The sequence below is a fragment of the Benincasa hispida genome, chromosome 9, assembly GCF_027475165.1.
Source record: "Benincasa hispida cultivar pf3 chromosome 9, pf3_genome.v1.1, whole genome shotgun sequence".
In the NCBI taxonomy this organism is placed as follows: Eukaryota; Viridiplantae; Streptophyta; class Magnoliopsida; order Cucurbitales; family Cucurbitaceae; genus Benincasa; species Benincasa hispida.
In genome coordinates, this window is record NC_143486.1 from 80,652,779 (window position 1) to 80,680,619 (window position 27,841).

At 33.6% G+C, this 27,841-nt stretch overlaps 3 protein-coding genes across 7 annotated transcripts; 2 read left to right on the plus strand and 1 right to left on the minus strand.

Annotated features, from left to right (window-relative positions):
• The first annotated feature begins 3,609 nt into the window (after positions 1-3,609).
• LOC120086932 (SH3 domain-containing protein 1) lies at positions 3,610-8,382 on the plus strand. Its single transcript, XM_039043739.2, has 10 exons — positions 3,610-4,138; positions 4,273-4,386; positions 4,590-4,659; positions 4,803-4,951; positions 5,475-5,576; positions 5,655-5,855; positions 5,979-6,041; positions 6,234-6,416; positions 6,901-6,975; positions 7,879-8,382. The coding sequence occupies exons 1-10, from the start codon at positions 4,079-4,081 to the stop codon at positions 8,029-8,031; spliced, it is 1,170 nt and encodes a 389-aa protein (XP_038899667.1). The 5' UTR covers positions 3,610-4,078; the 3' UTR covers positions 8,032-8,382.
• Positions 8,383-10,714: 2,332 nt separating this feature from the next.
• Positions 10,715-15,814, plus strand: LOC120086094 (putrescine-binding periplasmic protein-like protein). Of its 3 annotated transcripts, none has more exons than XM_090317623.1 (7): positions 10,715-11,217; positions 11,400-11,599; positions 12,351-12,599; positions 13,087-13,221; positions 13,439-13,621; positions 14,709-14,870; positions 15,304-15,814. In XM_090317623.1, the coding sequence occupies exons 1-7, from the start codon at positions 10,869-10,871 to the stop codon at positions 15,733-15,735; spliced, it is 1,710 nt and encodes a 569-aa protein (XP_090173749.1). In that variant the 5' UTR covers positions 10,715-10,868; the 3' UTR covers positions 15,736-15,814. The 3 variants fall into 3 exon arrangements, with proteins under 3 accessions (XP_090173749.1, XP_038898464.1, XP_090173750.1); XM_039042536.2 differs by having other exon boundaries at positions 11,400-11,530; XM_090317624.1 differs by having other exon boundaries at positions 10,810-11,207.
• A 1,479-nt stretch (positions 15,815-17,293) lies between these two features.
• Positions 17,294-27,346, minus strand: LOC120085926 (LRR receptor-like serine/threonine-protein kinase FEI 2). Of its 3 annotated transcripts, none has more exons than XM_039042245.2 (14): positions 27,186-27,346; positions 26,012-26,228; positions 25,276-25,411; positions 23,753-23,824; positions 23,590-23,661; positions 21,948-22,019; positions 21,345-21,416; positions 21,129-21,200; positions 20,832-20,926; positions 20,411-20,578; positions 19,998-20,336; positions 18,902-19,159; positions 18,642-18,775; positions 17,294-18,001 (listed from the first exon to the last, which is right to left on the minus strand). In XM_039042245.2, exons 2-14 carry the CDS (start codon positions 26,106-26,108, stop codon positions 17,789-17,791), a joined length of 1,800 nt encoding a protein of 599 aa, XP_038898173.1. In that variant the 5' UTR covers positions 26,109-26,228; positions 27,186-27,346; the 3' UTR covers positions 17,294-17,788. The 3 variants fall into 3 exon arrangements, with proteins under 3 accessions (XP_038898173.1, XP_038898174.1, XP_038898175.1); XM_039042246.2 differs by having other exon boundaries at positions 26,012-26,210; positions 27,186-27,345; XM_039042247.2 differs by having other exon boundaries at positions 26,012-26,207; positions 27,186-27,322.
• Positions 27,347-27,841: the final 495 nt, after the last annotated feature.

Below are 27,841 nucleotides of genomic sequence, written 5' to 3' on the forward strand. Positions count from 1 at the left end.
TAAGAGTTATTTGGATTGAAAAAGTTTACAACTTTTCAACTTAATCCAATCCAACCATAAATATCCTTATTAAAATGAGGATTTTTTTTTTTTTTTTTTTTTAAAAAAAGGCAAATTCGATGATTAAAATTATACCTTTTGACAACTCAACAATCAAACACATGTATTCTTTAAGATTCGGACTAAAATAAATGCCAAAAAAAAAAAAAAAAAACCCAACTATTATTAATTGTAAAAATAAAAAAAATAAAACATTTTGAGTGACTTGCCCGCCGACAGAGGAAATCATTAAATATTTTGGCGTTAATTAACTGGTCCCATCTTTTTTAAGGGGTCCCATTGACGACAGGCCATATTTTATTTCAATGGTTTTTATATGGTTACTTTATATCTCTTTTTCATAAATTATCAATTTTTTTTTTCTTTTTCTTTGACGAGGGATTAAAATCTGTCTTTTAGATATATATTCTTTTAACGAATATATTTAGACCACGTTTATCAAACTTTAATGAAAATTGGTGTAATCGTAATGAGATTTCATTGATGCATGTATCGTAATAAGTCTGAGCCACAAACGTGTTTACCTAAAATTATGAATATGTCACATTTTGTTGTTAATGTTATTGTTCTATTACTGTTTGACCCTAACGATAACAGGTAACTATGACGGTAACAATAAATGTGGTAATTTCATAATTTTCGTACTATTACAGTAAAAATATGTGCAATGATGATGACAACAATAAAGTAGCAGATCCCACATAAATTTTAACCGCAATTAGATTGAATGTCCTTCATTCCTCAATTAGATTACATGATTTGATTACAAATTTCAAAGTGGGTCCCACATAGATCATTACGATTACGTAAAGAACACAAAAAAAACAATCAACTCAGAGCCCTTTTTTATATTACCATTAACTAGTGTAAATGTGGTCTTATCTTGGGTAGGCAAAAATCCCCATGGGTCGGGTTCCCGCCCCGATCGAGACGGGGAATCCCTAGTTTGACTAAGGATGGGGTCAACCAGAGATTGTAACTGGGACTCCGATCGAGGACAGGGAGGGTATCCCCACCTCGTCCCCGTCCCTGATTAACTATATATATATATATATATATATATATATATATATATTTTAAAAAAACGGAGATGGATCCCTGAGGGGAGATACTCCTGCAAGAACGGGGATGGGGAGTTCTTCCGTCCCAGTCCTGTTGCCAACCCTAGTCTTATCTCTTAGTTTTCTCGAGGGTAGTTATTTTAAATGACAAAATTATTGAAAATATTTTTAAATATAGCAAAATGTCATATAGTGATAGACATCGATAGATAGTGACAATTTGATATATTTGTAAATAAGTTGACTCATTTTCCTATATTTGTAAATAGTCATTTTCTAAATAATTTATATATATATGTTATTAATTTCTATATTAGCTAAAATCACAAATTACCTACTATATGAAATAACTGCAAAGTTTAGTATTAAAAATATTATATGTTTTTTTGTTTCAAAAATTTGAAACAGACTACACAGTCAAACAATAAAATAAACATTAAATTATTTATAAGTTTATATCTTCGATCTCTATCTTTTAATTTTAATTTCATTTCAAATTCTATATTTTAAACAGTTGAATACGATTCTCATTTTTTGAATTTGGTTAAATTCAACGAAATAAATTGCCTAATTTTATATATTGTTTGATTGAATCTTACCGAATATATCTGTTTATTAGTAAGGAGAAAAAAATAAATAAAACTCACCAAATTATTCGTATTTACATTTATAAAAAATCAATACGTATTATTCATTAGTCATTATAATATAATTAGATAATTTGTTTGACTTATAATCCAAGACTTGAGCCTCTGCAAAATATATATATTTATATATTTTAAATCAATCCGACTTGCACGTTACTCTAGGTCATTAAAAATATATACATCATATCATAAAATTTAATCTTAAAAAAATATTTAAATTTACATTTGTTAATTACAAAATCTAGTGATGGTCTTTTAGGTAGATATGTCCGCAGGGCGAAGTCAAAGATATCATTCTCCATCCCCGTTCTTGCACCCCATTTCATTCCTTCCATTTCATTCCCTATCTCCATGAAATTCTCCATGGGATCGAGGTAGGGATTTACTTTTTTCTAGAAAGTCAATTCACTAGAGCAAATTTTAATTAAATAATTAACTTTGTCACTAAATTGTTTATTATAGCTAGTTTTATATGAAAATTTGAATTAAAAGATAAATTAATCAAAATTTGGCCCAAAAACTAATTTTTTAGGAGAAAGAAATAAAAATAAATCAAATTATTCACACATATAATCTAAATTTAAACACTCAATTTAAATATATTTATTACCTTTCCCAATAAATAATCAAATTTGAAACCTAAATGTAGTATTTATATAATAATAATAATAATAACGTGACATTAGACAACTATACTAAATAAATATGTAGAAGTTAATCGGGACGGGGACGAAATTTTATTTAGAAGCTAATCATTCCTCGTCCCCATCCTCGATTTAGCTTATGAGGAATTTTTTTCCTCAGAAAAATTGGACAATCTCTATTTTTAGGTTTCTGTTTACTTGGTCTATGAATATCTCAAAGTGTCTCATAAGCTCATGAACTTTCAATTTTATGTTTAATGTCTTTAAATTTTAAATTTTGTGTCTAATAGATTTTTAAATTTTCAACTTTGTATCTAAGGGATTTTAAATCTTCAATTTTGTATCTAATGGTTCCATGATATATTTATTTAACTGATCTATTGTATATAAAATTGAATTGTATGTTCAATTTAGTTAACTCTAAGATCTCAATTTTATGTTTAATATATAAATGAATAAAAAAAACATGTTAAATATAATAGATACAAAATTAAAAAGAGATTTATTATAAAAAAAAATTTAAAAATTGAGATCTATAAAACATAAAATTGAAAGTTTAAAAATCTATTATATATTTTATAATATTTAGAGATATATTTGATATAAAATTAAAAATTAATAGACGTATTAAATATTATTGAAAGTTTATGGACTAAATAAAATACATATATAAGAGTTTATGGACTAAATTTGTAATTTCATGATTGATATGTATTCTCTTGTATTATTTTGAATTTTTGAAAAAATATTATCTTAAAAAAACATACTCTCAACGAAAAGTTTTTTCTAATCCTTTCAAAACTCTAAGTCCTGTTTGTTAATTATTTCGTATTTGATTTTTAGTTTTTTAAAATTAAGTCTATTGACACTGTTTCTATCTCAAAATTCTTCATTTGTTATCTATTTTTTACCAATGGTTTAAAAAACAAAGTCAAAATTTGAAAACTAGAAAAATTACTTTTTAATTTTTTTTTTTTTCAAATTTGACTAAAAATTAAACCATTGTACTCAATAAATATACAAATTATTGTAAGAATTTTGGAGAAAAAATAGCTAATTTTCAAAAATAAAAAAAATAAAGACGAAATGATTATTAGACATAAATTAGTTGAGCTATTTTGTTAATAGATTAGTTGAGAATTTTTTTAGATTAGGTAAATTTTGGTTTATTTAAAAGAAAAAAAAAATAAAGAAAAAGACCAATGAACATGAAGAGAAGGCTAGCGATGGCCGAATGGAAGTCACGTGTGAGTGGAAAGCGCTTTTGGCCGTCGGAAAAGCACTTAAGTCGTAAAAGTCGGTGGCCTTTTCCACCATGTTTCTTCGTTTTTCACCTTCCATTTCCAACTTTTCTTCCTCCTCTCCTCTGTTCCTTCAATCATTTCTCATATTTTGAACATCAATTTTTTCAAAAAGATTCCATTAACCTCAATCTAAATTCGAATCCATCATCCTTCTCTTCATCTTCTGTTCATAATCACCGCTTGAAGATCTCCTCTACTCGCCACTTCACTCTCCTCTGCTTCGTTCTACGCGTTTTTGTTCGGATCATAATACTCTTTTGTCTCTATGATCAAGTTCATTTGAACAGAGCGCTACCTGATCTGCTGTCTGAATCGAGTATGATTTGATCCAGTGGAATCGCGTTTGCTTCAGTAGTTTTTCTATGGAGGCTATTCGGAAGCAAGCCAGTAAATTCAGGGAACAGGTTGCGAAGCAGCAACAGGTCAACTTTCGTTTTCTTTCTAGTCGTTTTCTTGGATTTTCTTCTGAATTCTGGACTGTTTTTCTGATTCTATCTCTCTTTGTTAGTGGAGTGTTTCTTTTTGTTTTGGTCGCCTTATGCTCGTTGTGTTGTAGGCCTTGATGATAAAATTAGGGCATTTCGGTACGGAACCAGTCTTGGCTGATGAAACTGAGATTCAGTGCCATCAGCAGCTTCATAATCTTTACAATTCCACCAGGGCAGCTAAGGTAGAGTCTCGGTGGAGTTTTTTCTTTTCTTCCTGGTCTTTGTTTACGAATTTGAGATAATGTGATTTCGAGGATTGAATTTGATATGCACTGTGAATTAGAAGTTATATCACTATAGTTTTGATTGTAATGATCTTATCAGAGAAGGCGTTAATATTTTTCTAACCAATTATTGACAAAATTGAAACGATTACATTCGACAGCATTTTCAGAAGAATATTGTTCGAGGCATTGAAGGTTTTATTTCTGTGAGTTCAAAGCAAATGGCGATCGGTGAGGATTTTGTTTTTGTTTTTAGTTTTGCCTTCTTTCTCTTTTCCCCACTCGAAGTCTTTCGTTCTACTATGCATCTAGCTTCTTTTAGTATTGAAGATGTATTCGCTTTGTTTATGCCCTCAACCATTTACATTATACAGTGAGGAGGTTAGCTGATGATTGTAGCAAATATGGAGCCAATAATCAGAGTAGCTGTCCGGCCCTTGCATCGGCTGTTCTTAATTTCAGTACGTCGCATAATTCAATTGAAGATGAGAGGGAAGCTTTACTTGGAATCCTGGGTGATCAGGTAATTGAGAAAAGCCTCGTGCATTATCGCCTTCATACATCCTACTTATTATATTGTCTTTACATGAATGTTTCTTTTTGTGTTTCTGCGAGTCATATGTCCACAGATTAAAATGTTTGTATCCACAATTATTGCTATTTGGTTTATTAATATATGGGAGAGTAATCCCATTCCTCGTTTTCTTTTGCTACTACTCATGTGTGCTCATCCCGAAAAATTAGAGTCAACGAACTTTGTCCAAGCTGATAAAATCTGAGTTAAATGATGAAAAATGGAAAGAAACAAATCGTTTCCTTAAACCCATCTATATTGTCTCTAACTACAAAGTTCATTTAAGTGGTCGGTATTTTGATGTATATTGGGATTTCTAAGAAGTGATTGGTGCTGAATTTTTCCGAGGAACACAAATATATTTCATAACTTATATTGAAGAAGTATTAAACTGTACACTTGGGCATCGAGTGTTATCCTTTTTCTATTTTCTTTGTTATGTTTCTAATTGTGATGCAGGTATAAACCTCAGGTATGTGAACCTCTACGGGCACAAATAACAGGGGCACCTTTGGAGGATGCCCGTCATTTAACTCACCGTTACGATAAACTGCGTCAAGAAGTGGAAATCCAGGTAATACTTGATCTCAAGTACAAAATTAAATGTATAGTTGCTAAGGAGTTATTAGTGAATGAAATACATTCTCTTCAGGCAGCTGAAGTTTTGCGACGCCAAGCTAAGTCAAGAGACTCTTCTATTTCGGCAGAGAGTGCCATGAGGCTTCAAAATGCAGAAGCAAGATTAACTGAACTTAAATCTACAATGATGGCACTAGGTAGAGAAGCAACCACTGCTATGCAATCGGTTGAGTCGCAACAGCAACAAGTAACTTATGAAAGACTTCGTACCATGGTATTGCTATATTTTGTACTCTTTACCCAACTTTCATGTTATTTAATAATTTGGATTATTTATCTACACATGAATTCATTGAGAAATGTACTTAAAGGTATGCTGTGGACATTCATTTTGTAGGTGGACGCTGAGAGATCTTACCACCAACATGCCCTTACTAATTTAGATAGGCTGAATGATGAGGTTGGTTACATTGCTCTATGGCTGTGAGCCTGTGCCACTATTTGTAGTGATAAAGAACTGCCTTTATTCTTCTTACATTTGCTTGCATTCTGACAGGATCCTTTGTACGCTTACTATGCTTTATTATTTCCTGTTTATGTGAGAAAGATTATGACTGCATAGTTTCTTCCATTGTTTATTATTGGAGGCCAGTTGATTCTGCTGGCGCAATCAGATGGGTCTTTGTCAACTGCCATTGCGACCGACACAGATACAGAACCCGCAATTAGAAATGGAGAAGAACATGATCAACCATCTGAATACAAAGAAACGACATCGAAGAAGTCTGATGCTCGTGGCCCTCTTGATGAAAATAAGGACTACATTCTTGCAAAAGTAAGCTCTCCGAACTTTTTGTGGGTCTTGTTCATGCAGCACTCCATCATAAATAACAAGAGGAACTAAAATTCAGATCCACGAATTAATAAAAACAATATGTGAGAATATTTGGCATTATTCCAGTGTCTTGTGTATTAGTCTCCGCAAGGAGTGTCCTTCCTTATGCTCCCTTAATTATGTTAATCACGTGTGAAATAATGATGTTGGACACGAAGTTAGAACTTAGAACATTGGATTCTACCAACAGCTCCACAGAAATGTAAATAAATAGTCAAGGAAAATTCTTCTGTATGCAAGGTTATTAGTCTTTTAAATCTTAGAATTATCTGTATATTTAAAATTCTTCTGTATGCATAATAAGATAACAATGTGATGTTTTCGCCTCGCTGCTAATGTTTCGGATCTTGTTGAATATTTATAAATTTTGCATACTGTAGTCGCGTTACTTTAAGTTTATAATACAACTTAGGTCTTCTTGTAGGTTATTCACCCATTTGATGCTCAAGCAGAAGGCGAGTTAAGTTTATCCATCGACGATTATGTCATACTTCGTCAGGTATCGCTTTCACGTACTTCTAATCACATGGAAAAACACCACAAATTATCAATATGATAATTAGGCATGTTCGTGGGTTGGGTTGAAGGACTTTTTAAACCCAACTCAATTGCTCAAGTTGTAAATTTCTCCAATCCAAATAAGCCTTATTAAAAAATGAACGCAACTCAACCCAACCCAACCATGAAAAATTTGGGTTGGGTTGGTTAGGCTTATTCAAGTCATTTATTTAAATTTTTGTTTAAAAAAGAAGTAAAATAGTTGTTTGAGAATAAATTATTAAAAAAATGATGAAATTAAATAAAACTAAAATAAATATATGTATATATACTTGTATCATAAGTAGAAAAGATATACATTTCAAAGTTAATAATAAGTCCCGATTGGTTCGGGTTATTTTAGATGAATCTATGAATTAACTCAAGCCATAAAATTTTCATTTATTTGAACCCAACCCAACCTGAATGAGTTGAACATAACCCAATCCAACCAGGTTGGGTTGGGTTGATCAGTTTTTTCGGGTCATTGGATTTTTTGAACACTCGTAATGATAACAAAAAAAATCTAGACACTTAAAAGAGCATATTTGGGAGTGATTATAAAATAGCTAAAATTACTCTTCACCATGCTTTTAATCATTCAAAACCAATTTTGATTATATGAAAATTGCATTCAATAGTGTAAAATTAAATATTAAATTAATTTTGAGTGGTTAAAATTGTGTTTCATAATGATTTTGAACGTGACAAAAGTGATTTTAACCATTTCAAAATCACTCTCAAACATGCACTAAGTCGCATAGCAAGATGCATACACGTTGATACTTAAAACAAATAACAAATACAATAAATTAGCTTCTGTATGCATCTTTTTGGGAATGGTTCTTGATGTTGTTTTCATAAGGTGTGGCCTAACGGATGGTCCGAAGGAGAATGCAAAGGAAAAGCTGGTTGGTTTCCCTCTGCATATGTCGAGAAACAAGAAAACGTATCGACGAAAGATATATCCCAAGTACAATCGACTTCTCGATCTTTATCTCGCTCTAAATCCCCATAAAGCTCCCTGCTTATTACATATTCCGTCATGTACCATTGCGGCTGCTAGTGTTCATGTGTGATATTTATCATGTTCAATCCCAACTCTCTCTCTTTTTTCTTAAATGTGCCGAAGAGGATGTGTTTTTTGTTGAGTAAAAAAAAGTAGATGTATGTAATTGTTAATTAGAATATCATTATCATTAGCATTATTATTGTTCAGTCTGTGTCTGTATTAGAGATTTTGAATTGAGTCTGTATTATTCCTTAATTTGTCATTATTATTTATTTGGTTGATATATTGATACTCAAGTTGAAATTGTAGTTGGTGTAATCCTAATTGTAGATGAATCTCAAACCTCTCTTGCCAAAACAACACAGGTCAACTCACTGTCCCATTCCTTAATTTTTTGATATTTTTCCTGTCTTCTTGTGTTCCTCCTTGTCATTAATAGCTAATTTTGCTATTGGGCTATCTTCATTGTTCTTACATTATATATATGTACTTTAAAAATCTGTTATTAAAAAGACTGAAAAAAATTGGTGTCAATCTATGATATCAGGTTTAGATTTTATCTTGTAAACAAGTGCACCGGACAATTTGTCTGATTCTATAACATTTGTTAATTGAGTTAGATTGGCTATTAATTTAGGTCTGACATTATATGTATAACTTTTGGATAGAAAACAAATTTGAAAAGGAGAGAGTAATTATGGGTAATTGTTTTAAATGACAAAATTATTGAAAATATTTTCAAATTTAGTAAAATGACGGTATAAAAATTGGTAGACGTCTATCATTGTTAGTTATAGTTGATAGACATTAATTGATATTCATCAATGTCTATTACTAATAAACAATAACATTTTGTTATATTTGTAAATAAATTGGCTTAATTTTTCATATTTAAAAACAACCCATAAATTATTGCTATTTTAGTATTATCTGTGTATATACATTATATATGACTTCGCGTATGTATAATTTTAATTGAAATTGTAATAGGAAAATAACCATATAAATCAATTAATTTTTAATTTTTTAAGTTAAAGTGAACTTAATTCAGCGGTGTAGTATACTAGTTTCAAACTAGTCAAAATAATTTTTCAATAGTGTTTCATATATATATTCGTATTTGATTTAGAGTATTTTCAGAATTTTGGTGTGATTTGAAGTACAAATTTTCTTTCTTTTCAAAGAAGCGATTTTATATACCACTTGACTGGATTTATTTTTTGCATGTCCAATAAATATAAAGTTTAAATTTCATTAACATAAAATTCAATTTATTTCTAACATATTAGTTATCAATTTTTTTTTACAAAACTTTAACCTATTAAATATCTATTAGATAAAAATAAAAAATTAGAAACTTTTAAATTCAAAATTTAAAGTCGAGTAACTGGTAAAAATTAAAAGTTTATAAATTTATGGTAATTTTAAAAGCATAGAATCAATAAGAAACATGTAAAAAAAATCATATACACAAATTTTAATTTTTTAATTTAACCATTTGTGGGACGTTTGTAGGGTTGGCAACGGGGCCAGGGTGGGATGGGGGATGGTCCCCTGTCCCCGGCCCCGTGGGAAAATTCCTCCCATCCCCGCCCTTGTCCCCATCATTTGAAGGCAGGGACGGGGGCGGGGATTCCCCGTCGGGGAAAGGATTCCCCTACTAATTCCCTGCGGGAAATTTAGATTTTATATATTCAATATTGGGCTTACGACACTATAAGTCTATAGTATACATTATAAACATACATATAAATAAGTTATTTTATATATCATAAATATATATTTATAAAATATTGAAAATATAACTATATAAAATCGGGGTCGAGGTGGAGACGCCCCAGACGGGGCCCCGAAAAAATTCTCCGGTTTGACCCTATCACCGGTCAAACCGGGATTCCCCACCCCGGGGGAATTTTGCAACCCTAGACGTTTGGGCAAGGATTATTCTAAGACTATAACAACCACTATTTCAAAACCCCTAAATTTACTACACTCAACAATATCTCAAAACTCTCATTTGTTACCGTATTTACTATTTCATATTAATAATTTTTTTTATATTCTTTGCTACGATATTTCCTATTTTTTCTTAAACTAAAATAATTTACACCTCAAATACATATCATTATTACCAAAATTAAAATAATCTATATTTCAAACACATAACCCAATTTTCTACGGGGTCAGGGCATCCCCGATTAGGTGAGGAATGGAGGAGGGAATGGGGGAAAAAATTTCTTGTGAGCTAAACGGGGATGGGAGCGGGGAATGCATTTCCCGTCCCCTTCCCGCTCCGATTAGTTTCTACACATTTATTTAGTATATATATCTAATGTCATGTTATTATTTTTATTATATAAATATTATATTTAAATTTCGAATTTGATTATTTATTAAGAAAAATAATGAATATGTTTAAATTGAATAGTCAAATTTAGATTATATATGTGAATAATTTGATTTATATTTTTTCCTTCTACTAAAAGATAATAATTTTTTTTAGACCAAACTTTGAGTAATAAATTTCCGGCACATAAATCCCCATCCTGATTCTTGTAGGAATAAAATAGGTAGCAGAAATGAAAAATAGAAAATGACATCCTGACCCGATCCCGTGCATACGTGGAGATGTGCACGCATAACTATTATAATTCATCTATAATAATAAGTAATAACCAACTCTTGCCCCACGCCCCGTTATTGTTTACCATTAATTTAGAGAAATTGAATAGCAGATTTAAGTTCCACGCCGATAAAATACTGAATTGATACTGTAAGAGTCGTGAGTAACGACGAGACGCTAGACGGACCCAGGCTCGGCCTCGAGCTCTACCTCTATGTGAATGGCGGCATTGCTGCCTTCCGGCACATCGCTTTATCTGCCACTGCCATGTCGCCGCTCGAATCCTTCATCCTCCACGGCTTCCCCTTCTTCCCCTTCCAATTACACCACCAATTTCCGCTGTTGCTCCTCCATAAGTCAGACGCGTTCGCCGGAGGAATCCGAACAACGTAAGTTTCAAATAATTCCCCACACGCCGCCACTTCGCCTCGCCGCATCGGCGGTCGTTTTTCTCAGTTTGAGTATTGGTTTCGGCATCGGAGCTCGATCTTGCTCCGCAGCTTCCTCGCCGGTGCCTCCATCTCCGGCGGCAGATAATTACAACTTGGAAGAGGAGAAGGTAGTTCCTAGTAAGTGGCCGGTTAATTTTCTTATTTTACTTGCTTCTGCAGTGTCGATTTATGATTTGGGTTTTTGTTGAATTTTAAGTAATTGCTCGGAATTTCGATTCGAGGACTTGCGTAAAACTACCGGACTTGCTTTGCTTGGCCTAGGTTTCGTTGTTTTTGAAGTTATAATTTCTGCTCTGCAGGTGAGGATGAGAAGCTGGAGAAGAAGAAAATGGATGAAGCATTTGAAGAGTGGAAATCTAAGAAGTTTGCTTTGACTGTTCCTTTGAGTGTCGTTGCTCTTCGTGACTCTATTCCTCCTTCTTGGATGAAGGTTTGTCTAAGTTCCCAGAGTTTTCTCAGTTTGCCTCAGCTAGAACGGTCGTTTCTCTTTCTCTTTTGTGTAATTCTCTATCTCATCCTCACTCTTGCATAACAAGCACAAATGATATGGTAATTGGGCTACATATCCTATTCAAAAATTAAAATTATTACAATGCTCGTTATAGAACATGTAGGGTAAAAATATAATGCTCTTCTTTCTACTATAATATCACCCAATATATTTTAGAACTGAAGGACACGGTTGTCAACCTATTGATTCTGTTTAAGTAAGGTCGTAATATCTCCAACATATTGAATTTCCGAGTCACTCCATTTCCTCACTCTCCTAAAAATATGTGTAGAAAGTCTTCAGTTCATGTCTGCTTTGCTCGCCTCTCTTGATCCTCATCTTTGAATCGGCCAAAGGAATTCTTTCTTTGGATGGAGAAGGATGTTGTTATTGGTCACGGAAGGTCGGAAGAAGACTTCTTTTTGACATGGGTGCCTTTTCTAGCTCATGATATAATGGAGAGAGGAGCAGTTTGACTGAATTCTCTGAACTGCATAGTCATCTTCCCCATTTTGGTTACTCTTCTATCTTACATTATGTTATAGCTTAATGGTTTTTTTGTTCAAGAGGTTACGGAGTCTTATTATTTGGCTGATGTCGAATTGTTTTCAATTGACGGATCAAAATATTGAAGTCCAAGGTTATAACCTGTTAGAATGAAAAACTCTAAAAATAAAAGAAATTCCAATTATTTTTCCTAATGTTTTGGGCATGTTGATCTGAGTTGGGACAATTTTTTATTGTTGGTCTTTTCATGTAGGAGTTTATTCAATCACAAGGGAAGAGATTAAGATTCACTGTGAAGTTCAATGGAAGTCTTGAGAGTATTTTTTCTGATTTATCTGTTCCCATTGGCAAAAGCAAGGTTAAGTCTTCATCCATCATGGTTGCCGATGTTGTTAGTATCGGCGATTCTTGGCTCAACTTTGCAATTAAGAAGGCTCTTATTGAACCCATTCAAGATGTGGAAGAGCAAAAGTGGTTTAATAACTTAAGCACTAAATGGAAGGTAATAATGTAAATGGTCTCTTCACTCTTTTAATAATTAATTTTAAACACCTGTTTGTACTTATTTGAGTGCTTTTATTCTGTTTCCATGCTAAATATATGAAGTGTTTCAACGGACTGGTGTTCAACACTGGTTCAATTATATAAACCTCAGTAAGTTTTGAAAAATATTATAACATAACCATATCAATATATTATTTAACTACAGATGTTAAAATTTTAACCTTTTGTGGAGTTATGAATTTTTTTTTATTGTGCCGAAATGCATACATATCTCATGCATTTTTTTAAAAGGAAACATGATGTTCCATTGATATAGAGAGAAATCACAAAGTGCCCGGTAAGTAAGAAACCAAAACTCGATGATAGTTTGTGTGCACTTCAACTAATCTTGTAGCCATAACCCATCATACAAAACCAATCAAAATATCCCCTCAAATTCAAAATATTATTACATGCATCTTTTATTTTCACTAACAATGTTGCAGGTACTTCTACGCAGAAACTCTGAGGGTGAAATAGATCCTGAAGGTAAAATATGGTCCGCTCCATATAGATGGGGCTGCATGGTTATCGCATACAATAAGGTTAAATTTCGGAAGAACAGCTTGGCTCCCGTGGAGGTACTAACTATGAGTAGATAACTTTTGTCCTCCATGACTGTATTTTTTTATGGAGTTTCATCTGTTCTACGAGTACAAGATTTCAAGTTCTTGGCTAAGAAATAGAGTATTACATTTTCTGTCTCTATGTGTTCTAGAAATTAAACTCGTTCTTTTCTATCTGAAGAGCGATTTCCTTCCTTCAGTGATCTTAGTTCTGTTAATACTGCTGCTGCAGGACTGGTCAGATTTATGGCGCCCTGAACTTCGAGGAAGGATTTCAATGGTTAATTCACCTAGAGAAGTAATTGGTGCTGTTCTAAAGTACATGGGTGCATCTTATAACACAAAAAATATAAGCTCGCAAATTCCCGGTGGCAGAGACGCAGTTCAGCAAAATCTAGCTTCACTTGCAAAACAGGTCAGATATATCTTGTTCCAATCATATGACAAAAAGGATGAACCTGGTAATGTTTTTTCAGGGACTATTACTTGCAACAAGAATAGAACCCCCTCCTTCTCTCTCTCTCTCTTGGAATTTGACCTTTTCGTCAGAACTTTAAGATTGGTTCTTTATAATTATTTTAGTTACTTCTATTTTCCCCCTCCTGAAAAAAGTCATTACAATGATTACCATTAGCTTTACATTATAGAGAATCTCTGGCTCCGGTTTAACTCTTAGATTACCGGTGTTATATAATTTATTATGATAGCAAATATTGTTTTAATTAGAAAAATATTACCAAGGAGGATTAGATATCATCGTCTACTGAAAGAAAGGAAAATTTTAAAAAAGTTCAACAACCCATCTAGAGTTGAAAGAAAGTTGATCCCTAAGGTCACATGTATCATATTTGGTTTTTGAAAATTTAGCTTATAAACACTTCAACCATGAGTTTCTTTGCTTTATTATATAATTTCTAAAAATATTATCAAAATCCTAAATAATTTTTGAAAACTAAAAAAGTTTAATTGCAAATTTGGTCTCTATAGTTTCGAAAAAGTTAGAATTTAATCTCTATGGTTTATAACTAGAATTTAGTTCCTACCGTTCGATAAAAGTTTCATAAATAATCCCTAAGACAAGGACTATTTATGAAGATTGTATCAAACTCTGGGGACTATTTATGAAATTTTATCAAGTCATAAGGATCAAATTCTAGTTTTTAAGAGCGTAGGGACAAAATTCTATTTTTTTTAAAATCGCAATGACCAAATTTGCAATTTAATCAACTAAAAAGAAAGTAATTTTAAAAACTTGTTTATGGAGTTTGGCTAAAAATTCAAATCTTTCTTTAAGAAAGACATTAAAGAAATTGTATGCACAATTTTCAAAAGCAAAAAACTAAAAACAGGGCCTACATCTTTTAAGGAATCCTTTCAAAATCTGAGGTAGTAGTGATTTGGAAAATGATGTGGTTTAAATTCTTATTTCACCTGATAGTATTGACCATTACAATTTTGTCCATTGTTGTACATTTATACATTTATATTCTCGTCTTACATAGGTACGTTTGTTCGATAGCACACACTATCTGAAAGCATTTGCAGTTGGGGATGTGTGGGTAGCTGTTGGATGGAGTAGCGACGTTCTTCCAGTTGTCAAACGCATGTCAAACGTTGCAGTGGTTGTTCCCAAATCTGGATCAAGCTTATGGGCTGATTTATGGGTATATTTGAATTGATCCCTGTCCTCTTTGCATTAAGGATACTTAAAAATAAGATTTAAACACGAACACGACTCTAATGCTGAAACTAGGTTTAGAAAGAAATGCACAACGTACATCGGTTGGTGTCGGTTTTGGGGAAAAAAAACTGGCGTTGAAACGGAAACCTACTGCAGGCTGTGTGTCAGCTGACTGACCGACCAGTGGTTGGTTGGTAGAGTTTGCTTTTTTTTCTTTTTTATTTTTGGGATGGCACGGAAAGAGAGGGTGGGGGGAGCGTTTTCAAAATTCAGTCGGTTTTTCCACTTTTCTTCGGAGTTATTTTTTCCGATTGCCACACTAAACCGACTGAAATCCAGTCTGATCGGTTTTCGGTTTATTTAAATTTTCAGGTTGAGTGATGGTGTTCTTTATCTGATATGTTTTGTTTTTTCAGGCAATTCCTGCGACCTCCAGAATTGAAACAGAGCCAGTTGGTGGAAGAGTTAGAGGACCCTCTCCTTTGATCCACCAATGGATAGAATTTTGCTTGCAGACTGCTAGAGCACTGCCTTTCAAGCAGGAGGTAGTCCCCGGTGCATTGCCGGCCGCCATAGAAGGTCCCGTGGTTGTTCCTAAAGAACTGTTTGAAGGTAAACCAAAGTTGGATACGAACCTCATTGGCGGAGTACCCCCATCAGACATTTTGGAGAAATGTGAGTTCCTCGAGCCTTTATCTGACTCTACTTTGACAGATTACCGATGGTTAGTTTCGAATATGCAGAAACCCGAGCATCGTTTGATGGACAGAGTTCATCAAGCTGTCTCATCCCTTGTAAGATTTGTTTCACAAATCAACTTTAAAAACTCAACTAAGATCAGTAGTTGAAAACGTAGCCAAGTGTTTTTTTGTTGTATCGAGAGATCCTAAGGTTGCCATGTAATAAAGTCAAGTATTTGTAGTTGTAGTCTTGAGGTGGGTTTTGGGACGTTGGATCTCGTTTGATAACCATTTGGTTTTGGCAAGAGGCATTGGAAATGGAATAATCATTTCCAAAGTACTAATAGATATAACATTGCAAAAATTTAGTTCGAGCTTTCAAAGTCTATTAGTGATAGACTATATCGCTAAAAATAATCTATCTGTCTATCGATGATAGACACATTGATAGATTATGTTATATTTACAATTTTTTAAAATTATTGTTATATACTTAATTATTAGCCCTAAAAGTGTTGTCCATTGCAATTACCATATTTCTTCAATTTCTCACTATTTCGTTTTCATTTTTTTTTTTAAGAAACTTGAATTCTTAGCAAAAAAACAAAAACAAGTTTTTTTTTTTTCTTTTTTTGTCGAGTACAACAATTGTGGGAATATGGATGAAACCTTCAACTTCTAGAGAGAAAGTTCATATTAATTATCGTTGAGCTAAGTTCACTTTGGCAATAAAAACAAGTTTTCAAAACTACTTTTTTAGTTTTCAAAATTGGCTTAGTTATTTAAAACATTAGTAGAAATTAGATAACAAAGTAAGAAATTTAGAGGTTGAATGAGTGTATAGACTTAATTTTCAAAAATCAAATAGTTGTCAAAGAGATTAAGTTTAAGATTTATTGAGATTACATGAACAAATATTTTTTTGGTTAGTACAACATAGGTGGGGAATTTGAACCATAATCTTTTGTCATTAACATATATACATATAACTTTATGCTTGCGTATGTTTAATTGTATTTTAACTTACATTTTATTCCTATTCTCCCAAATAATAATAATAATAATAATAAATCAAAGCATTTGCAGTTGGATGGAGTAGCTATGTTCTTCAAACCAAATGCACGAGCGTGATTTATAGGACAAGTCTAGACGAAGATGATTTATAGGTATATCCTGTTAAATTTAATTTAAATTTAATATTATAATTAATGTCAGATTATTCTATTTAATATTTTAAGCTAATATTTTTAACCTATTATTTTAATGGGTCAATTAAGTAAAATGGAATTCTTCTAATTTAAAACAGTGATGGAAGGTGTACATATATAAAGATAAAACTTTAGGAACTGATCATATCTTCTGTACATAATCAAGCTTCCAGTGAAAGAAACACAATTCTTTAACAAGATTAATATCATGATCAAGGTATATTACTCTACTCTATTACTGTGAAAATCATTTAGTTCAAAGGTATTGACACATTCATTCCTATCCTCTTTGCACTAAAGATATTTAAAAGGTAAACTTCAAACTCAAACTTGAATCTACTAATAGTAGAAAGAAATGGACAGTGGATCTTGACAGTACAACTCTCATCGTGATATAATATAAACGATAATAGTTAACACCATTTCGATGAGATATTCCAAAATCATCATTTCGATATAGTTTATCATTATTCCTTCTAATAAGTCAATGGTTCAAATTAAATAAAATGTTACAAAACTAATCGAAGAACATTCGTTGAATATTATTATACAATCGTTCATGTACATTTAATACACTTAATACAGTGTCAAAAGCTACAGAAAAATTACAAAGAGAAGGAATGATTTGAGACAAAGAGAAAGAGAGAAGAAAATGATAACAAAAAAAAAAAGTTGGGGAGATTGGACAAATATAAACTCACAGACGTGGAACCTTAATTTACATGGGGGAATAATAAGAGATCCAATGCGGTTTGGTTAGAGAAATAGCAAATGGAACTCTTGGGCCTTCTCTGAAACGTTAGAGCTCATTCACAAAAGCTGCATAATACTAATTCTTATGACTTTTCAGAAAGAAATAATGAAGAATCAATCAGATAAGAGGGCATGAACCTTGAAGAAGATGATATAATCCTTTTGGCTGTTTCCAACAGTTTATTTCAAGGTTCTATGCCTTCATTGGCATGACATGGCATGGCATGGCATGGCTTGGCTGTCTTTTCTGTATATAGAGCTTAATCTGTATCATAGAAATCACTTGGGCATGGAGTCATAATCTCAGATTCCAGTATCTGGACCACCCTGTGCATGGTTGGTCGATCCTCTGCACTCGACGAAACACATTGGATGGCAACCGAAAGCAATGCATCCAAACTCTCTGTTTGCAGGCCCTCACATTGTAAATCGACTATTTCTCGTTGTCGATTTTCTGTGACTAGAAAGTTTAACTGAGAAAGGAAATATGTGGGTTAGTAGAACTTAGATTCTTTTGGCATGTATATAGCTGATGGAATATTAAGTGTAAATATTGTGTCTAGAGGTCATTATGGATTAAATTGATCAAACTAACTTCATATTGATTCGTCACGTAGATTCTGATATTTCAAGGTGTAATTCATGATGCTTCTTTTTTCTTTTTTTTTTTTTCCTTTTTCGAGAATTTGTGGAGTGGGGAATTCGAACCTCGAACTTTTAAATTCATAGCGCAATCAATTTTTATTTTGAAGAGTATTTGGAGCAATTCAGGACATGCTCATACATGATAAGAACCAAAGAAAAGTGCATGGAAAAGGCATAAGCAGTGTATTGGTTGAAAACTATCGTCTCGGTTATTAGACACGAATGCGAATAGATATATAAGGAAGTTTAATATTGTACAAGCAGATGACAAGTATAAAAAAATGGAAAGGTATAATCAAAACAAACAAATACATAAAGTATGCTTACGGGTTACCAATACCTACAGTTATTTAAATAGAGTGAAATTTTCTCTTGTTGTCCATGCAGAAAAGCGTAAACGCCAAATTAACCACAATTAATAACAAAATAAAAGATTAATCTATGAAACTCAGAAGGAAAGAAGCATACCCAACCAACAATGTTTAGCCCCTTCTCAATGAATGAAGCATCTGTGGGACGTTTGCCACTCAACACTTCAAGTACCAATACCCCAAAACTGTATACATCAGTCTTTTCAGTAGCTCTACCACTTTGCATATACTCTGGCTCATAAAAACATAAACATATTATTGAAGTCAGAAAATAGGGGTTTTCTTTTCTTCAAGTTCGGTATAAGCATCAGTAAAGAACCATTTTTCTAAAAAGAAATAACATTTTCAATGACTTACCAGGAGCTAGATAACCAAATGTTCCTGCAACAATAGTCGTGATATGTGATTCTTCATCCTCCAAAAGTTTCGCAAGTCCAAAGTCAGAAACTCGAGCCTCCAAATTAGCATCTAGTAAAATGTTGCTTGATTTTATGTCTCGGTGAATGATCCGCGGAGAGCAATCATGATGCAGATATGCAAGTCCCTTTGCAGCTCCCATGATAATATTTAAGCGTGCATCCCAGTCTAGTTGCTCAGACACTTCCGTACGAAGGCCTATCCTTTCCACATAAAATGCATTAACTTGTATTTGCATTCTTTATTCAGCCTCTCTTTCTTTTCTCGAAATTTCAAATATCTTGTATTTATATTCTCGTTGTTCACTCAATAAATTATAACGAATTACACATACAGGTCTTTTCTTCTGTTCACATATTGTAGCAAGAATTACACCTACTATTTTCCACATAAAATTTACTAAATCATATTTGGTAAAATATAATAGGTGCAATTGCCGAATGGTGGTTTCTCTTTTCTACAGTCTTTGATATTCTATTTCTCGGAGTGCTTCACTATTTTCCACAATATTATCCTTCTCTTTAAGTAATCAAAACGGCGTTTATTTATGTTTAGCCCATTTATGGAATGCCTTTCCAGTTATCCCTTATCTCCATCTTTTCTATGATATCTTTCTAGATGCTATCAAAAGAAAAAGAAAGAGAGAAGGCCTTCTTTTAATTTCTTTGAGTTTCATACTTCAGACATTAACCAGACTAGACACAACATAAGCCTAAAACATCACTTGAAGTTTTTCAATAACAATAATAATGACATTTAAGCTTTGATTATCCATTGAACAATAATTCTTTTCTATCCATATTTCGACTACCAAACAGGAGTTTTGGGCCTATAACGTATGTCCGGGGGGGGGGGGGGGGGGGGGGGGGGGGGAAAGGGAGTGGGAAGAAGAGGAAGACGACAACGACAAAAATCTAGCACGTGGAATAATTCTAACATATTACTAGACTTGCCTTGCAGTACAGAGGAAAATCTAGTAATAGAATACTATCTCCAGAAGTAATAGGTTAGCTAACAGATGTAATAAGAATCTTACCGTGTAATGCCTCGTCAAGGCTGCCTCCAGGAAGGAAATCATAAATTAACAGCTTTGATGTAGGAGAATTGCAATATCCTCGCAAATTCACAAGAAACCTGTGCTTTATGCTTCCAAGGATTTCAAGCTCTCTCTCAAAAAAACGATCAAAGCCCTCGTTCAATTTTACAATTCTTTTCAAGGCAAAAATATTGCCATCATCCATTGCAAGCTTATACACGGTTCCAAAGCCCCCACATCCTATTATGTGTTCTTCATTCAATGTCTCAAATTTCTTAATAATATCTTTAGACATATATGGCAAGTCTCCGTGAAACATTACACCCGAAGCACGAGCACCTGAAGTAGCAAGACAGTATTAAATGACATTCAAAACCAGTTATTCAACTAGTGTGGAGGAAATTGATAGATACCTCCGCAGCCATTCAGCACTAGACCTTTACTGTCATTTTTGCCGAACTTTTTATACAGAAAGCAACCCCAGAAACACATTAGGGCAACCAGCAATAAAGCACCCACAGTTGCCGAAGCACTAATAAGTAGTCTGCCAGAGTACTTCTTCTTCCCGATTTGATTTTGCACTACAAAAATTTGAACTGTCATCAAAATATACCCCATTGAAAAGCCAGGACAGAATTACTCTGATGAGAAGTATTGATGTTGAGTTCGATAAGTACTTCACAAATCCTAGAAAGGCATTAAATAATATGGAAGATAAACTAAATATTCCCGTATGACAAAGGGTCAAATAGATCAACTTTCCAAGGAAATAGGGAACTCGATAATTAATGAAATATTAGCATTATGGCAGACAAACTCAACGTGCGAGATAACCTGAGAATGGTGACTCATTAGTTTCAGGACCCTTTTTGTCATATTTGCACATGACATCTATTTGCTTCCCGCACAAGCCACGGTTTCCAAGAAATCTAAACAATTGTCAGTGAAGTGAATCAGTCATGAATTAATAAATAGAAAAAAATTTACTTCCATTAACAAATTAATTCATTATAACGCCCTTCAGATGAAGTGTTTTCCTGTATGATTTACCGTAACTGACCACAACTTCAAAGCCATATTATGCATCTAATTAATTTAAATAAAATCGTAGGTCCATCAGATAGCACTTACGAGCTTTCCGAGAAGTTGAGTAGCACGCCAACATTTGGAATTGATCCAACCAGAAAATTGGCAGACACGTTTCTCCAAAATGACCAATAGTAAGAACACAAATCCAAAATTGTAGATAGCAGAGTCAGGCTCAATAAGTTTGATGCAGTAAGCCATTTGAGACACACACACACACACCAAGCACAGGAGTAAAGAAAAGGAAGAAAGGCTGCTTACAAACTAATAAGCTTGCTCAACTTCCCGAGAGAGATGGGAATATTTCCACCGAGTGAGTTACTTGAAATATCTCTGCGACAATTTTTTTTTATTAAAAAAAAGAAAAGAAAAATAAATCAACTCAGAAGAAGATTCAAGACCAAAATATCCCTAAAGAAGAAAAATCTATGAGTGTAGAATTCCTACCAAATTAGTAGCAATAAGTTCAACACACAAAAATGCTTTCTTGCGTGGAAGGCATTGATGTTAAGGTTTGTGTGCATGAAAGTGTACAGCGAGCATGTGCAAATAAGACATCGAGATACGGATAAACTGATAATTTAAATGATATTGAATATTATGAGAATGAAGAGGTGACGATGAAATGGGAGACTCTGAGAGGTCCACTAATGAGTCCTTTTTACAAAACTATTGTTGGCGTGATAACCTGGTTGTCAGTGTTTGGACGGTGAACTGTTTTGAGCTATTGTGATTGCATTGTAATTCTAAAACAAGGCATTGCAATTTTGCAATGATTGGTAGCCATCAAACTACAAGAAATAATAAATATCTAACTAAGATTCCAGGGGGATAAAAAAAAAAGAAAAAGAAATTAAAACTCACAAATTTTTAAGTGCCGAAAGATTCCCTAATTCATTGGGAATGAAACCACTAAAGTAATTACCCTGCAGGAACCTGAGAAAGATAATGAAAATTGCAACTCATTTAATTTTATGAGCATGCACAATAAATTTAAAAACATGACAGGGATGGGGGATTGTTAATTTGTAATCAATAGAGAGATTTTCAAGGGAACCTACTGTGAACATAAAAATTAACTTGTAAATAATAAGAAAAAGGATATAATATTCTAGACCTTGTGAAAGAAACACCTGGAATTGAGCATAAACGTCTAACCCCTCTTTCCCAGACGAAATAATAACAACAAAATAGAGAAAGAATCTATATTATTTAAAGGATAATACTTTTGCTACTGCGTTCTCCCAAAATAACAGAAAATAAGTACTATGAAAGCAATACTATTCATCTTGAAGCAAATACTGTCTCATTGATGTGTGGCCTTTGGAGTACTTCTGTCCCATGAGAGGAAATCCGAAGAAGGTGGATTTATGAAATCCAGTCGTTGGAAGGGTTTATAGAAGGCTTCACAAGTGCAAGAATAAATCTTTTCCAAGAGAGGAAGGCTGACTTTAGTTGAATCGGTACTGTCAACTACGCTAACATACTAGATGTCATCATTCCGAATTCTAGCAAGGGTATCTGATCTCCCGAACTAAAATAGAAGATGAAGTAATTTTTTGGGCTAGAGGCATTGATTTCAAAAGTCACTTGGAGGATCGAAGAAAGTTTTTGGACCATAAAGAGAGGGGAGAGGGGTGGGGAAGGGGGCCTAAGCGTTGGGAACCTCCAGAAGAAAATTTGTGCCATGTTCTTAAAATGGGCATTGAGGTTCTTTCGTCAGAAAGAATCTCTGTGAAACTCCACTATCTCGAGCATTTATTGGGAAATTTTATTTTGTTTTGTTTTATTTTTTTTAAAAAAGCATTGATTTTGGAGATTAAAAAGAAAATGGTTTGGTTCACATATAAGGACCAAAATCTTAAGGCCTACAGTCACAGGAAATTTGGGTCACCAATCACTACAAGAAAGTAAAAAATCCCCATCCTTCAAAACCGACAGGACTAAAACTCATCTTTGTGGAACTCCAGCATTTATTGGGAGATTTTATTTTATTTTTTAAAAAAGCATTGATTGGGAGATGAAAAAAAATGGTTTGGTTCACATATAAGGACCAAAACCTTAAGGCCTACAGTCACAGGAAATTTGTGGGTCATCAGTCACTACAAGAAAGTAAAGAATCCTCATCCTTCAAAACCGACAGGACTAAAACGTGTTTGCACAATTGCCCGTACCCCGATATTCTAAGCATACAACAGTACTAGCACCCACATTTTGGTTAAATTGATAGTTAATATTGAGGATCCCACGTTGAAAAAACGAGTAGACCTTGCAATCTCTGTAAGATATATGGGTTACTTCTATCATTCCCAATTAATTGGTTTTGAGATGGAACCACGTGCTTCTCTAATATGGTATCAGATCCTATAAAGCTCAAATGAGTATTCGGTCGATAAAAAAATAAATTCAAATATGACCTAAGAATGGTGAACCAAAAGAACCCCCAATAAAATAAAAAATAAATGAACATGACATATTATGACTACCAGTCGCTGTAAATACTTACATTCCCTGCAACTGTGAGCAATTCCCTAATTCTGATGGAATTGCCCCATAAAAGTTATTGTCATGAAGAGCTCTGTAAGATGAAAAATTGCTAGCATTAGATTTACCGACAGGTCTAGTAATATCCATAGGCCAACTGCCTAAGAAACAACAGAAGTACATACAAAATTTTTAGGTGGTCAAGCTTTCCAAGTTCAGGGGATAAAGATCCACCAAGTTTGTGATAAGGAAGAGTCCTGCGAGTGCGAGATAACCGATAAATAAAAGTCTAAAATCAATTGGTGAACATCATAAAGTAGTAAAATAATCAAATGGAACATCATGTTCGGCAACTACTGCTCTGACAATAACTTATGATGAGGTAAATGCATCTAAATGAAGTACCAAGTTATGACATTACAAGTTTATCTCAACCCTTCCATAATATGCTAACAGAGGAAGCACTGAAGAAACTCTTGCCCACTGCCTCTGCCTAATATTAATATTTGAATAGACAATAAAGCAAAAATGGATTTATATTAACAGGATGATGTCAAAAAGAAAAGAAATGAAACAAATTTACATCGGATATCGCCGCATAAGTACAGAGATTTTCTCTTTATGTTAATTCCCTCAAATATTATGTTCGCGTGTTTGCAATATGGAGGATTAGTCAAATCTGCTTATGATTTGTCGGTATGCTAATTGATTTTGGAAAAGAGTTGCTTAAAGCTCTAGGTTTCCCCACAGGTGGTTCTGCAGGTTTTTTCTTCACTTTTCTTGGGAAAATAAAAACACCAATCTTAGAAGTTAGAGATAAGACAGGGTCAATTCGCAGTGACTTATATTCAGTGAAAGTGAAAAGAAAGGAAGAACATAACTTTTGAAGATAACAAAGAACTTACTGTTTGGAAAAAAGTTGATTTGGTGACTACACTATGGTGGTGTTGCCTAAACTTGTAAGTGACTTGCCTTCAATTTTAATGTCACTCGACAGGCTTTCTTGTATGTATGGTCCCTCAGAATTTCCTGTCCTACCATTTCCTATACCAATTTACATCGAATACACAAAAGTATTAAATTCCTTGACCTACTTCATTTGGTTGTCAGTCAAGTAAGTCGTACAATATTAAATCCCCTAGGGGTGGGAACGGTTCGATTCGGTTCGGTTTGATGGTCAAACCGAACCGAATTGATTTATTGGTTAAAACCCACCCGAACCAAATCGCATATAGGCGGTTCGGTTCGGTTTCAAATTTGGTTTTGGCATTTTTAAAAAATCCATGTTATATTCTTTTTTAATTAAAAACGGTTCGGTTTTAAATTCGGTTTTGTTCTTTTTTAAAATATATAAATAAATAAATATATTAGTTACTAACGGTTCGGTACGGTTTCAAATTCGGTTTTCGAAAGTGAAACCGAACCGAATTAATTCGGTTTCAAAATTTCTTCAAACCGGATCAAACTGCATTTTTTTGTTTCACTGAGTTTTCGGTTCGGTTTTTAGAAACGGTTCGATTTTTACAGTTTGAATGACCACCCCTATTAAATCCTAGGAGATGGTCACCATGGCTTGAACTCATTATCTATGAGTCCTTTATTAATTAGATGGCTCTTATTAACTACTAGGCCAACCCATGATATTAAGTATAATAAAATTCAAAATTTTTAAATAGAGAGGATGAGAAACCACCAAAGATGAACTCACAGATATATCACCCTCTTAGTTTTTGGATCACACGTTATTCCTTTCCATTTACAAGGATGGGGTTCCTCTGGCTTCCATTGAAGAAGAACACCATCAGAATCAAGAATTGATGCTCTGAAGCTCAAAAGTGCCTCGCCTACAATAAACAAGAGATACCAAGCACTGAGAGAGACTCATATTATGCATGTATCTTTGAAAAAGAAAATGGTATGTGCACTGTTCTTGCTCAATGACAACATCCCTCTTTGGTGCACAATAGCTCTACAAAGGTCCTATTACAAAACACTCCCGCTGATCTAAATTCTCATCCAAGCACTAGGGGCTCATTGTCCCCCTGCATGCGAAAGTAAATACCTTATAAACTGTAATAAACCAACATTTATCTTAACCTTTTCTTGAGAAAATGTACCATGATGGATAAGGTTGGTCATACGATCATCTCCTATGAGTGTTCTAACTCTACATCTTACAGAGTTCAGTATTAATGTAGTAAGATATGCAAGGTGACAGATTTCCATATTCCAAGGGAGGAAAAGAAAAAACAAAACAAAAGAACAAAACAAAACAAAACAAAACAAAAAAACCCAAGAGTTAGTATCGTGATGCTATTCACGGCTAATACGTGTCCTGAAACATTTTCCCAGAGATAAAAATGCCTAGAAACATTTGCTCAGCTGATTTGACACCTAGACATACACTACCTCTATATTTAAAAGCAAAGGAAGGTAAATCATACCATCAGAACTGATACCACTGCTTCTGCTCATTATCATGCAAAACGGTACAATGTGAAGAATCAGTAGCCATTGCCATTTTACCGTATAAAAGCCCATGGTGACACCAGTCAAGCATAATACAATTACAACAAACCATCTGAGGTACCAAATACTGGAATGGTTTTCTTGAACATATAGTAATCTGGTAACAACGAGCTGCTGCAAGAAAAATGACACCTGGTATATAATAAGCAGCTTACTCTCAGCATATAACAATATACAATAACTGTGTACAAAATTCTCAACATCACAGAATTTGGTCGCAGTTTTAAATTACTCCAGTTCACACCAATATACAAATCATGGGAAACTATTCTATATATCATATGCTCACCCAGACTAGAAAGAGTAATAGGTACATAAAATTCTCTGACACAAATGCTTCAGGATTCCTTTCATTAGAGTTTAACGTATTGGTTGACAAAAGCCTGGCCTACGATCTAATATGACTATATGAGAATAAGATCATGCTGCTGAAGTGTCAAAGAAGTACAGCAACATAAAGAAACGAAAATCGATCGGATTTAAGAAATGAGAACAATAAACCTAGGTGAGCAAGATATTACCACACAAAAATAACCCGGTGGACCAACAGATTGTATCTTACTGTTCCCTGTGAATATGCCACCAGAAGTCACAGCAACTTAAAAGATAAAGAGAACTATTGCTTTTTTAATAGGAAATTTCATAATAAGAGAGAACTATACATTCATTTAAAAGAAAATTCCATAGTAAATTCAACGACCGTCACCACTAAAGCAAAAGCCGTAGCATATTACTCAAACTTCCAGAGGAATGAACTTTATCTGATCAATATACGCCAGACCACACATTCACATAGTTATATTCCAAACCCGGGCAGCACAAAAAAAATCATCAACTATTTGGACTTCAAGCAGCAGTAGTAGTAACAATTTCAGCTCAAACTAATTATAATTTCAAAGTGAATGCAACAATCATTTTGACAGTAAAAGCAAAGTGAAATGATCTCACGAATCACACTAAACACATCAATTACGAACAGCCACATAAATGGGGAAAAAACAATCAAAGATTTCATATACACGACATGAATCCGAGAAGCAGAACAAAATCATTTCATTTCAAGAACTAAAAGTGGTAATTGGAACTGACATTCGAATCTGGAAACCGATTTGAGATCCAGCAATTGTGAAATGCAGATGAAAGATCGCCGTGGGGTTGTAATAGATGAAAGACTCCTGAATGAGAAGAGAGAGAAAGAGAGAGTATGAGTGAGAGAGTGAGAGTGGAATGTTGAAGAAGAGATGCTTTGGCAATTTGAGAAAGGAACACTGATTCAGCCAATCAGAAGGAAGTGGACTCACACGTGTGTCTTTGAACTCCCACACGTGCAACCGACGCCTTTACGCTTTACCTTTAATTTTATTTTATTATTTATAATAAAATTAAAAGTATACTAATAATAAAATAATAAATAGGTCGTTCGGTCGGAATTGGATGGTTCGAAATAAAATGTCGGTCGGTTTGATTTTTTACTTGATTTTTTAAAAACCGACTCGATCACAAAAACTTACCTCCAACCTTCAATTTGATCGATTTTGATCGTTCGACTCGATTTTTTTGACCATGTCGACTCGCACTAATTGTTAATGAATGGTGACGGGGTCAGAGGCGAGGGAAATTTCGTGTCTGATTCAAGGAAGAGGAGGAACAGGACAGCGATCGACTTCTATTAATAAAGTCTATTACAATTTATCATGAATAAATAGTGACATTTTATTATATTTATAAATAAGTTGACTCACTCG